The 14,173-nt window shown below is 41.6% G+C and overlaps 1 protein-coding gene across 1 annotated transcript in view; it reads left to right on the top strand.

Moving 5' to 3' along the window:
- Positions 1-14,173, top strand: part of LOC129698187 (interleukin-18 receptor accessory protein-like) — a 31,035-nt gene that overhangs the window by 2,469 nt on the left and 14,393 nt on the right. Inside the window, exons 2-3 of the mRNA XM_055637141.1 lie at positions 6,289-6,412; positions 12,778-12,923. Of these exons, the coding sequence (XP_055493116.1) occupies positions 6,306-6,412; positions 12,778-12,923 (253 nt within the window). The 5' untranslated portion in view covers positions 6,289-6,305. The remainder of the gene's footprint in view (positions 1-6,288; positions 6,413-12,777; positions 12,924-14,173) is intronic.

Below are 14,173 nucleotides of genomic sequence, written 5' to 3'. Positions count from 1 at the left end.
AATCTAAACGACCCGACCTGTCATTCTTTAGGTTCCCCAATAAAAAAGAAAGGTGAGAAAATATTTTTATTATTTTCAGTCGATATTCTGTCGTGAAAATGCTATTTTCTGTTCTCCCATCAACGGCCATTGGGAAACTGGGTTTGTCGGTACATTAGAAAGTTAGTAGACTTATTTTTAATAGTTCTTTACTCACCACAATAATAAAGACAATTTTAACACTTCTGTACGTTTTTGGTTTTGTTTTGTAAGGGATTAGTCTCCACAATATGGCCCGCGGACACATTAGGTCCAGTGACCAGGAGATTTTTCGAGCTCAGATTCAAGTCCGAGAATGGGCGGCTGTTACCCATTATATTCCTCGAACATAGGGACATAGCAAACAACACTCACATACATACAAGACATCACAAGCAAAGATCACAAGCCCGCCGTGAAGAAGGGTGCAATCAAATATTATATAACTCTGCTCTATCATCTTTGGGTGCAATGGTGGGTCGGGGGGTTCGGTGGCGGCGGCCGCAATCAAAGATACTAGTGGAGCTCTGCTCTATAATCTTTGGTCGGAATGGGACGGCTGCGCGTTATAATGTGCTATCGTTCCACTCTCCCCCTCTCCCCCTTCTCCCTCTCCCCTTGGGTCCCTGTCCCCCTTCTCCCTCCCCCCTTCTCTCCCTGTCCCCCCCTATCCCCTTCTCTCTCCCCCCCTCTCCCTCTCCCCCTTCTCCCTCTCCCCCTTCTCTCCCTCACTTCTCTCGCTCTCTCTCTCCCCTCCTCTCGATCTCTCGCTCCCCTCTCTTCTCTCGATCTCTCTCTCTCTCTCTCTCCCCCTCTCTTCGCGATCTCCCTCCCTTCCCTCTCTCCCTCCCTTCCATCTCTCCCTCCCTTACCTCTTCGTGAGAGTTGGCAGCTCTGCTATGCCTTGGGTCCAAAAGAGGATAGATAGAAAATAATGGTCTTTGTAAGAAGATTTTAATAAGCTCTTCTACATTTAAGGTAAATTGACATATTAGAGGCAAAACGCATTTTCAATATACAGGTCTCTCCACACAACTGAAAACAATTGCATTTAAGTGATATATGATCCATTGTTCAGGCAAGTAGCACTAGGTTACAATAAACTTCCTACATATTCCAGGAATTCATCTCATAAAAATGGGAGAGGCTTAAATGCATTGTAAAATCATAAATCCATGTTGACTTGGACTAATCCTTTTACTGCTATCCAAATGCTCCATTATTACATCTTTAATAATTGACTCCAGCATCTTTCACACCACCAAAGTCAGGCTAACTGGTCTGTAATTCCCCGTTTTCTCTCTCGCTCCTTTCTTGAAAAGTGGGATAGCATTAGCTATCCTCCAATCCACAGGAACTGATCGTAAATCTATTGATCGTTGGAAAATAATAGAAACATAGAAACATAGAAATTAGGTGCAGGAGTAGGCCATTCGGCCCTTCGAGCTTGCACCGCCATTCAATATGATCATGGCTGATCATCCAACTCAGTATCCCGTACCTTCCTTCTCTCCATACCCCCTGATCCCTTTAGCCACAAGGGCCACATCTAACTCCCTCTTAAATATAGCCAATGAAATGTGGCCTCAACTACTCTCTGTGGCAGAGAGTTCCACAGATTCAACACTCTCTGTGTGAAAAAAGTTCTTCTCATCTCGGTTTTAAAGGATTTCCCCCTTATCCTTAAGCTGTGACCCCTTGTCTTGGACTTCCCCAACATCGGGAATAATCTTCCTGCATCTAGCCTGTCCAACCCCTTAAGAATTTTGTAAGTTTCTATAAGATCCCCCCTCAATCTTCTAAATTCTAGAGAGTATAAACCAAGTCTATCCAGTCTTTCTTCATAAGACAGTCCTGACATCCCAGGAATCAGTCTGGTGAACCGTCTCTGCACTCCCTCTATGGCAAGAATGTCCTTCCTCAGATTTGGAGACCAAAACTGTACGCAATACTCCAGGTGTGGTCTCACCAAGACCCTGTACAACTGCAGTAGAACCTCCCTGCTCCTAGACTCAAATCCTTTTGCAATGAAAGCTAACATACCATTGGCTTTCTTCACTGCCTGCTGCACCTGCATGCCTACCTTCAATGACTGGTGTACCATGACACCCAGGTCTCGCTGCATCTCCCCCTTTCCCAATCGGCCACCATTTAGATAATAGTCTGCTTTCCCGTTTTTGCCACCAAAATGGATAACCTCACATTTATCCGCATTAAACTGCATCTGCCAAACATTTGCCCACTCACCCAGCCTATCCAAGTCACCTTGCAGTCTCCTAGCATCCTCCTCACAGCTAACACTGCCCCCCAGCTTAGTGTCATCCGCAAACTTGGAGATATTGCCTTCAATTCCCTCATCCAGATCATTAATATATATTGTAAATAGCTGGGGTCCCAGCACTGAGCCTTGCGGTACCCCACTAGTCACTGCCTGCCTAATGAAGAACTCAACCATATTATGGTCACTCTTGCCCAAGGGGGCACGTACAACAAGATTGCTAACTAACCCTTCCTCGTTACTCAATACCCAGTCTAAAATAGCCTGCTCTCTCGTTGGTTCCTCTACATGTTAATCAAATGTATAAATATATATGTATGTGTATATATATGCATGTATGTGTACATATGCATGTATATGTATATGTGTGTATATATGTATGTATATATATGTTTATATGTGTGTATGTATGCATATAAATGTATCCATATGTATGTGTGTATTTGTATGTGTGCATATGTATGTGTATACGTATATACGTATGTGTATATATGTATGTGTGTATATATGTATGTGTATATATATGTGTGTATAAATATATATATGCATATATATATTATTACTATATAATTATATATATAATTGCCTTTATGGTTTATGTATATCATCTTACAAGACAAATAAATTAATAGTGATTATTTAAATCAAAGTTGCTTCTGATCCATGAGAATAAACTTAACATATGTGTATATAATAATAAACTTAACTATCTCTAACTTGCCTCTCACACACAGACACACATTCATATAAATATATATAATATGTATACGTTAAATTTAATTTTGTGCAGTGTGTGTTAAAGCAATACAATGCAAGGGAAACGACGCAAAGGAGGGGGCTGTTCCCGCTACAAGATACTCGAGGATCTTTTCTTTGGATCAAAGATTATAGCGGAGCTCTATAATCTTTGCTTTGGATCACAGGGGGTGGCATACCGGAAGTCGTGTGTCGAATTGAAAAATGGCGGCCGTGACGTTCCGTCACGTAGTACACGCCAGTCCATTGGATTTCGAAGGAGTGGTCTATCTTGCTCCTCTAGGATCTTTGCTCCTGTGTGTGTTAAATCACTGTGTCGCTCGTGGACAGGAAGGTCACAGTGTTCTTGATATATATAACATTATAGCAATATCACAGGCATTCAGTTTTGTATCTATCTCCAGCTTTTTGTGTCTATCTTCAGTTTACACTATCTTGGAACGATTCACACCTCCATCCCGAACTCAAATGTATGTCAGCACAGTGGTGCAGCAGTAGAGTTGTCTACCTTACAGCCCCAGAGATCTGGGTTCGATCCTGACTACGGGTGCTTGTCTGCATGGAGTTTCTACGTTCTCCTTGTGACTTCATGAGTTTTCTCTGGATGCTGCGGTTTCCACCCACATTCCAAAGGTTTGTAGGTTAATTGGCTTTGGTAAAAATTGTAAATTGTCCCTAGTGCGTAGGATCGTGCTTGTGTACGGGGTTGCTAGTCGGCATGGACTTGTGGGCCGAAGGGCCTGTTTCCGCGCTGTAACTCTAAAGTCATGTAACTGTTGCCCGTGGCTCAGTGTCATGTGAAGACTAGTACGGGTGGGGTGGGAGAAGTGGTGCAACACTGAAATGTGGTGATCAGAAGTGAACGCTGGCTGGTACGGTGAGTGTGGGCCATCGCTGACAGCACAACCTGTTCCATGTGCTGACAGACACAAGGAACTGCAGACGTTGGAATCTTGCATAGAACATCGAGTGCTGGACTAAGCCAGTGGGTCAGGCAGCAATCCTGGAGGATAAAGATAGGCAACATTTTGGCTGAGGACCCTTCTCCATGTGTTGATAAACCACCTGAATCCAATGGTCTTCATTATTTTCTCCTGTTGGATGTGATGGAGGGTCTCCCCCTCTCTTTTGCTACCGCCTCTCTCCAACCCAGAGCTGTCCCACTGGTAACAACTGAGGTTTCCCTGCAACCCCTGCCATTACGTGGATTCTTGTTTGTCTAAGCCCTCGATATGTACTGGTGAGACCACAAATACATCAGTGGAAACTTGAGAGTCGGGATAATAGAGATGACTTTTCACTCGTTGTCGCAAGCATCGAGTTCCATCGTGTCCGTGTTGGTCACAAGTGAAATAACAGTGTGAGCCCAGAGATCTATATTTATATTGGAAAACTTGGTGCATTCAAAAAAACTTGAGAATTATTTAGCATAAACATAAAATAGACACATTCTTTAAAGTGAACAAAATCGTGGAACTTGAAAGAGAATGTGATATAATTAGAGGCTAAATCATTTCATAAGGAAATATTTCAGATGGCCATTGGTGCAGAAACGTATAGCATTTTGGCATAACTTCTCATAACTTCTTATTGCAGAGAATTAAAGGAGTTTTGCTTAAAATTCTGCATACAAAACAGGCAAGTAGTTAGAAAATAGCTGGGAACTTTATGTTTGAAACAAGGAGCTAAAAAGAGAGAATGACAATTCACAGTACACTTTTTAATCAAAAATCTCACCTTTGCTTTGCTGGAGCAACTCAATGGGACAGGCAGCATCTTGGAAGAAAAGGAATAGGTGACGTTTCGGGGCGAGACCCTTCTTCAGACTGTGAGTCAGGGAAGAGGGGAACGAGAGGTATAAATGGTACTTAGGACAAAAGAATGCAAGATATGCAGAAAGCACCACTAATCAAGGAAATGTGGAGCCCACAGTGGTCCATTGTTGGCTGTGGAATAGGTGATAACAGGTTAATACAGACAGTGGAACTCAACAGGGTGACAGTAAAATTAGTACGATGACTACATGTGGGGGAGGGATGGAGATAGAGATGAGGGGAAAGGATGCAAGGCATGGAGAACATGGATAGGTGATGTTTCATCACAGGACACTTCTTCAACACATTCTCCAGAGTTACTCCAGCACTTTGTGTCTTTTTTGTAAAACAGCATCTGCAATTCCTTGTATGCATATTTGCAGATGATTTCCATGTTAGCATTTTATATACGTATCCATGGTTTCTATGCAGGAAGTGTGCCAATTCACATTTCCCTTTACACCTATAGATATAAGATAAACTTTGGAAGAAGAGTTCCTACGAGAGTCACAGTTATTTGTCCTCTTGAGAAAGTTTTTAATTGCAGAGGCCAGGACAAAATTTCTGCCCATCTCCCAGACCTGAACAATATGTTAAACAACATCAGGAATAAGCAATGCTTGAAATGGCATTGTGATGTTCTTATTTTAGTGTTATGCTCTATCAATGCATTTCCCTTTTTAAAAGAATGTTGCGAAGAGATACAGCATGGAAACAGGCCCTTCCGCCCACCAAATCCATGTTGACCAGCAACCATCCCATACACTAGCACTATACTACTCACAAGGGACAATGTTCAATTTTTAAAGAAGCCAATTAACCTACAAACCAGCACGTTTTTGTTGTATGGGAGGAAACCAAAGCACCCGGAGAAAACTCATGTGGTCACCGGGAGAACGTACAAATTCAGTACAGACAGCACCCAGAGTACAGGTTCAAAGCTTGGTCTCCAGCATTGGAGGGCAGCAACACTACTGCTGCACCACTATGTTGCCCTTTAAGGATAGTTCTGGTTATGTCTGATTTCTCAGATATGGCAACCAAAATATCTGGTGGTGTGTGCTGTCAAGCTTTTTTTTCTTCTGCCAGACGGGAGCAGTGAAAGGCAGAAATGACTGGGATAGGACAAGTCTTTCATTATGTTGGCTGTTTTTCCAAGGCAGCACGAAATGTAGATGGAATCAATGGTGGGAAGTCTGGTCTCCCAGCAAAGAGATCTGGAGACCAAGCTTGCCCAATGTGCTTTCCCTGCCACTGTGGACTATTTAAATCGGTTGAGGGATGTGAGTTGATATGTCCAACTCCCTAAGCCACCTGTACGGGACATATTGGACAATTACATTATTTTAAAGCCATTATTCTAAAGGCTTCTGAGAGATGACAACCTATACCATTTCTAATAATTTATATGTTTTATTCCAGGTAGTCCTGTGCAATTAATGTGCCAAGTTTATTTTGGTTATGAAAGGAATTTTTCACCTGTTATAAAATGGTTAATAAATGATGGCGAGATGGAAAATATGGGAATCCAGAAAGAAAATGTTCTGTAAGTTTTAAATCTCTGGAACTTATTTTAATTTATTAGATTACAAAAATGTTCATTGCTTTCTCCATTTAGACTTGATTCTCAATGGGAAGGATGACTGTTCTTTGCAGTATCTTGGAAGGATAAACTTGTACACAAACAAATTGTCAAAACAAAAAGTCTAGAATAAGCTGTCTCAAATACAACTAAGGTCCGTTCAGGAGTTTGAGGAACATAGAACAGGACATCACAGGTCTATGTCGAATGTTTGCGCCGTTAAACTCATCTGCCTGCACATGATCTATATCCCTCTATTCCTTGCATTTCCATGTGCCTCTCCAAAAGATTAACAAGCACTTTCTGATCTGCCTCCACCACCACCACCCTGGCAATGCGTTCCAGGCCCCCACCACTCTCTGTGTAAAAAACCTGCCCCGCACATCTCTTTTAAACATTCCCTCTCTCACCTTATAGCTATGTCCTCTAGTGTTGGACATTTCCACCCTGGGAAAAAGGTACTGACTGTCTATTCTATCTATGCCTCTCATACTTTAGTGTACTCCTATCAAGTCAAGGCCGATTAGGAAAAGGGGAGATGCAACGAGACCTGGGTGTCATAGTACACCAGTCATTGAAAGTAGGCATGCAGGTGCAGCAGGCAGAGAAGAAAGCAAATGGTATGTTAGCATTCATAGCAAAAGGATTTGAGTATAAGAGCAGGGAGGTTCTACTGCAGTTGTACAGGGTCTTGGTGAGACAACACCTGGAGTATTGCGTACAGTTTTTGTCTCCTAATCTGAGGAAAGACATTCTTGCTATAGAGGGAGTACAGAGAAGGTTCACCAGACTGATTCCTGGGATGGCAGGACTTTCATATGAAGAAAGACTGGATAGACTCGGCTTGTACTCGCTAGAATTTAGAAGATTGAGGGGGAATCTTATAGAAACTTACAAAATTCTCAAGGGGTTGGACAGGCTAGATGCAGGAAGATTATTCCCGATGTTTGGGGAAGTCCAGAACAAGGGGTTACAGTTTAAGGATAAAGGGGAAGTCTTTTAGGACCGAGATGAGAAAATCATTTTTTACACAGAGAGTAGTGAATCTGTAGAATTCTCTGCCACAGAAGGTAGTTGAGGCCAGTTCTTTGGATATATTTAAGAGGGAGTTAGATGTGGCCCTTCTGGCTAAAGGGATCAGAGGGTATGGAGAGAAGGCAGTTACAGGATACTGAGTTGGATGATCAGCCATGATCATATTGAATGGCAGTGCAGGCTCGAAGGGCCGAATGGCCTACTCCTGCACCTATTTTCTATGTTTCTATGTTTCTATGTCTCCCAGCAACCTCTGGCGTTGCAGAGAAAGTAATCCAGATTTATCCAACCTCTTCCTAAAGCTGAACCTCTCTACTCCAGGCAGCATTCTGGTAAACATCCTGGATGGAAAATAAAGTGCCTGAGAATCTCAGCATATCTGGCAGCATCTGTACTGGGAATGGACAGGGGGAGTTTTAGGTCCAGACCTATCCTCAGAGTAGGATACCAGCCATTCATAAGTATCATTAAAACTTGGTTAACCTGGAAGAGTCCAAAGGCAGAGATTCCTTGGAAAAATATGGATTAATTTAATTAGCAATGATCCGATAGATGTTGCACGGAGTAACAGATAATTTGGGGGCATATCTGACATCAAATTCACAGCAGACATCCAGGAGTGATTTGTGAGGAAAGATCACTTTTTGAACTTCTGGAATAGCAATGTCCATCCCAGAAATGGCCTTGATTGCATTTGATTTTAAGAATCAGAATACTTATTAAATGATAAAATACATCATTTTTCGTTTATAAGGGAATTGGTAAACTAGTAGTGACAATGTCCAACACTAGAGGGCATAGCTATGAATTGAGGAGGAAATGTTTAATGGTGATGTGTTGGGCACTTTTTTACACAGAGAGTGATGGGGGCCTGGGACGCATTGCCAGGGGTGGTGGTGGAGGCAGATACAATAGTGGCATTTAAGAAGCTTTTTAGAAAGGCACGTAGAAGTGCACAGTATAGAGGAATAAGGATCATGCACAGGCAGATGAGATTGGTTCAACTTGGCAACATTTTCGGCACAAACCTTGTGGGTCAAAGGGCCGTTTCCTGGGGTGTACTGGTCTATGTTCTATTTTTTCCTATCCCCCATCTGCATCTGTAATGCGGCGATGTCAAAGGACATTGCTTGTTGTCAAATCCTAAAGTCGTTTTCCTTGTGTCCTTATGGTAACTGTGCTCCCTGTCACTTTGCAAGCGCGGGAATAAAAGTGATATTCGTTTTGAGGTCTTTTCCTGCTTGAAGCTTGCTAAATACTTTTACTTTGTTGCTGATGGTGGGGGAAATTTTTAAACCCTTTAGTTTTAAAGTGGATGACATAATAGTACTTTCACCGGGGAAGTTCATATTCCAGTGATTTCTGGGGCACATTGTCAGGCCTTAGCAGTCTTCTGCAAGGCAAAAACTACATTCTCCTTGACAAGATAATCATTAATATCAATTATTTAAAGAGTCTTTTAATCTGAAGCTTAGTATAAATAAGTAGAGGTTGAGTTGAGTTTAGTTTATTGTCACGTGTACCGAGGTACAGTGAAAAGCGTTTGTTGTGTGCTAACCAGTCAGCGGAAACACAATGCAGGATTACAATAGAGCCATGCACAGTGTACAGATACATGATAAAGAGAATAACATGAATATCGCTTAGTACAAGGTAAACACCAGTAAAGTCTGATCAAAGATGGTCTGAGGGTCTCCAATGAGGTAGATAGTAGCTCAGGACTGTTTTCTAGTTGCGGGTAAGATGATTCAGTTGCCCGATAACAGCAGTGAAGAAACTGTCCCTGAATCTGGACCTGTGCGTTTTTACACTTCTATACCTTTTGCCCGATGGGAGAAGGCAGAAGAAGAGGGAGTGGCCGGGCTGCAAGTCATCCAAGATTATGCTGTTGGCCTTGCCGAGGCAGCAAGAGGTGTGGACTGGTCCTCGTGGTAAACCAAATTCTTGTTAGAGACAAAATAATTACTGTGTCCCCTACACCTGCTGCAAGTGCTTTAAAGTTGTTGCAAAGATAAGTATTTCTCGAAAATGAAAACAAAAAAAATCAAAATACTCAGCTGGTCTGGCCGTGAGAAATGAAACAAGGTCAATGTATCGTTGTCGAATATGGTTCTTCTGACCAGAAATGTTAACTCTGCTTCTCTTTCCTGGCCTGCTGAGTATTTCCACCATTTTCTCTATTTCTATGTTAGAGTTCCAGCGTCTGCAGTTTTCATGAAAAATTCTAATATTTCTCTCAGCTAGACTACCATTTCCCCCAATCCCAAGCCCATGCCAAAAGGTGAGCTCCTAAAATATAGCAACCAGAGAACACTGATATTGTTAAAGTGAAACTGGCCAAGGTGAATCGGATAATTAAGTCATTGCAGGGTCACACAAGATCTGGTACATTTCTGGTGATAAAGATGTTAACATAGAAACATAGAAACATAGAAAATAGGTGCAGGAGGAGGCCACTCGGCCCTTCGAGCCAGCACTGCCATTCAATGTGATCATGGCTGGTCGTCCCCAATCAATAACCCGTGCCTGCCTTCTCCCCTATATCCCTTGATTCCACTAGCCCCTAGAGCTCTATCTATCTAAAGAAAATAGAGATCGTCAATTTTGAATTAGTACTCTGAAAATATATTTCTGTGTTTTAAAATTAAAATTCATTGACATTTAAATATCTACAAAGTTGTTTGTACAATCTAAAGGTCATAAAAATCTTCTGCAACAGTTTCTGCTATGCTATTTCTGTCATGTTTATCTGTAAGATTTTCCAATCATGACCAAATTTATTGTTACTATTTCTCATTAAGTTCTTTGCACTGTTTCCATGACGTAGGTAGGTGTCGTTTATACATACGGTATTCTCTGGGTTCAGCTTTAACCTGTACAGTGAGTTTAAGTTAGTCAAGTTTCACTGAGCAGCTCAATCCTCTTTACTAAATACTGAACACATGTTAGAATAGAATAAGTACAAACTTCTCAAATAATACAATATACAATGTTTTAAGATATTATCAAGGGGTTTCCAAAATAAAATATCAAATATCATGCAATACCATGACTTCACAGCATGGAGACAGGCTCATCAGCACACCGAGTCCACGCCGACCATTGATCACCCATTCGCACACTAGTTCTGCACTCCCCCTACACACTGGGGGTAATTCACAGAGGCCAATTAAGCTACAAACCTGCAGATCTTTGGGATGTGGGAGAAAACCAGAACACCTGAAGAAAACCCACACCTTCACAGGGAGACATGCAAACTCCACACATGCAGTACCCGAGGTCAGGATCAAACCTGGATCTCAGGCGCTGTGAGGCAGCAACTTTACCAGATGTGCTACTGTGCTGCCTTTTAATCCATGTGTAAATGTACATTCAACTTGAATATAATTTGTCCCAATTTTGATTCGGAGTGCAATGTGCCAAAACCATTTGCATTTGTCCAGGAGACCAAAATGCAGGAGTAACTCAGCGGGACAGACAGCATCTCTGGAGAGAAGGAATGGTGACATTTTAGGTTCAAGACCCTTCTTCAGACTCAATGTCCACAGTTCCCTTGCAAGCTGCCCATCAATTTTAACATAAAACTCATCTACAGTACACGTTAACTCCAGGTGATTTTGAATATAACCTGTCCTGGTGATCATTCTGTTCCCATGCATTCTGGGGATCAATGGTCTTTGCAACTCCTTACTCACTGAGAATAGAATATCTATTTAAAGTTCATCGGTAATTTCAGTGATGCAGCTGGTAGAGCTGCATCCTCACAGCGCCAAAGACCTGGGTTTGATCCTGACCTCGGGTACTTTCTATGTGGTGTTTGGATGTTCTCCCTGTGACCCCAATGGACTCCTCCAGTGCTCCGGTTCTCTTCAACATATGAAAGCCGTGTAGGTTTGTAGGTTAATTATCCTCTGTAGGTAATTAACTCCAATGAGCAGGGAGCGGATGAGATGGTGGGATAACATAGAACTAGTGTGAATGGGTGATCGATGATCAGCAAGGACCTGGTGGGCTGAAGAACCTGTTTCCTTGCTTTAGCTCTAAACTAAACTAAACTAAACTGAGCTAAACTAAATGTAATTGTAGAAACAAGAAAGTGCAGATGCAGGTTGACAAATAAAGTACTGGAGTAACTACCACCCATCCCCTTCTTTTCCCTCTTTTTTAGGTAATGACCAAACCCACTCGTCTTTCCTCCCCTCTCCTTCTCATTCCACCTACATTCCTTCCTCTAGCTTCACAATTAGCAACACTTCAATCCTTTTATCCCCTCACACCTTCTGTCTTTTCACCTCTGCCTTTGTCCAACCATCTGCCTAACAGAGATGCTGCCTGGCCCATTCAGTTACTTCAGCTTCCTTGCTTTGCGCCTAAATTTAATTATGCTGACTCGTATTAGGAATGAGTATTCTCATACAATCAATCATATGGAGTTCTTGTGCCTGGAGTTTTAGCAAGGACGTTAGTTCCTTAAAATAATGGGTCGGTTAAGATAATTATTAAGCTAACATTGTATCAGTTTCACAAAGTACAGTTTCAACATTATATATCATCTCCTTGCCATTTTATTACACTGACTGATTGTCAATGTAGTAAAATGGCAAGGAGATGATTTATCATGATGAAACTATGTTTTGTGAAACTGATATGTCAGTGCAATAAAATCAACTTCAAAAACGTTTCTGAGCATTGGCTTTGTTATTTGTTATCTTATTGTCTTTGTTATTTTATGAATATCATTGCTCATAACCAGCCAGGATTTTTGCCATAAATGCCATGTGCCTTTTCATGCCTTTTTTTGATGATTTCAGGAAGATACTGCCTTTTTCACGATTGAGTGAATCAGCCTTTTTTGCTGTTTTAACGTAATTTACAAGAAAATTTACGCCCCCGGGGCGAAACCCGGCTGTAAGTGGGTGTTAAGTGGTGACTGGAGAAGGGTGCGTGGAAAAGGGTCAAGTCTTTGCACCAGTGACCTCAGCTGGGGTAGAAAGACGTTTTTCACAAATGTAGCATATTCTGTCTGACAGACGGCATAGTTTAACACCGGATAATTTGAAAAAATGCTGGTAGTTATGTGCAACCAGGCAGCTTTGGTCATTTAATGTAGTATACCTTTATAATTATCATTTTTAACCATATTTTAGTGGTGGAAATAAATGCCTTTTTATGCCTTTTGGTAATTTTATTGTGCCTTTTTGCCTGCCTAATTCAGAGATTTTTAGCGCCTAATCATCCTGGCGCTACTCATAATGTTTCACTAAATTAAACTAATTTGTATGTATCTTGTTTAGCTTAACAAAGACAGCTGAAGGATTTACATTCATTCGGGAAGCAAACCTAAAAAAAGTTACCAAAGAAGACTTTAACACCAACTTCACCTGCTTCTCACAGAATTCCCAGGGAAATTCATCTGGTGTGATTAGGCTCAAAGAGAAAGGTAAGTGGCCAATAGCTAGAGAATGCTCCACAATGATCCAACAGTTTAAAAAAAAGGCCCAAAGTGCTGGAGTAACAATGGGTCAGGCAGCATTCCTGGAGAACATGAATAAGCGACATTTTGGGTTTGGACCCTTCTTCAGACCGATGGATAGGCAACCTTTTGCATTAGGACCCTTTTTCAGACATTCCTTGTTTTTACAATGGTCCTATAGTTATGGCCAACTGCAAAATGATTCCATCTCTTGCTGATAGAAATATAGTCAAACAGCGTGGAAACAGGCCCTTTGACCGATCTTACCTACACCAGCCAACATGTCCCATCTACACTAGTTTCACCTGCCTGCGTTTGGCCCATATCCTTCTAAACCTGTCCTACCCATGTACCTGCCCAAATGTTCCTTAAACATTGCGATACTACCTGCCTCAACTACCCCCTCCGGCAGCTCGTTCCATATACCCACCACCATCTGTGTGAAACTATTACCCCTCCAGTTCCTATTAAATCTCCCCACCCCCCTCCCCCACCTCAAACCTTGTCCTCTGGTTCTCGGCTTTACTAGTCTGGGCAAGACTTTGAGCGTTTACCCAACCTATTCCTCTCATGATTTAGTACACTGTATTTAGTACTCATGTACACATTATGTACATGTGATTTTGATCTGGAGAAAATATTCCCTTGATTATCTAGTGATCTTTGAGGCAGAATCTTGCCATTCTTTCGGTGCCATTGTTGCAGACGACTGCTCAAAGAGGATGAGGAAACTGAAGCATTCAAGGTCGGCTAAGATACCTATCACATGAAAGAATCTTCAGAGATAGGGAGCCCTTTTGTTTTCTTCTTTGAACTTTTCAAAGATTATAAGAAGCCTTAAATAAAGTGTAACATATGCATGATTAAAGGGGCATCTAAGATATAACATAAATAGTCTAATATCATATGTATTGATAATCACACACTATACAAGAAGACTGTGTGTTTCCACTAGTGGGAGAGTTTAGGAATCAAGACCGTAGTCTCAGAATAAAAGGACGGATCTTTAGAAAGGAGATGAGGGGGACTTTCTTTAGTCAGAGGATGGTGAATCTGTGGAATTCATTGTCAAGGACGGCTAGAGAGGCCAAGTCAATAGATAGTTTCAAGTTAGAGATTGAGAGATTCTTGATTGGTAAGTGTTTCATGGATTATGGGGAGAAGGCAGGAGAATGGGGTTGAGAAAGAAAGATACATCAGCCATGATAGAATGGTAG

This window comes from Leucoraja erinacea, chromosome 6 (assembly GCF_028641065.1).
Source record: "Leucoraja erinacea ecotype New England chromosome 6, Leri_hhj_1, whole genome shotgun sequence".
Lineage (NCBI taxonomy): Eukaryota > Metazoa > Chordata > Chondrichthyes > Rajiformes > Rajidae > Leucoraja > Leucoraja erinaceus.
The sequence above is the reverse complement of the archived record's forward strand: the minus strand, read 5'-3'. Positions and strand labels throughout refer to the sequence as shown.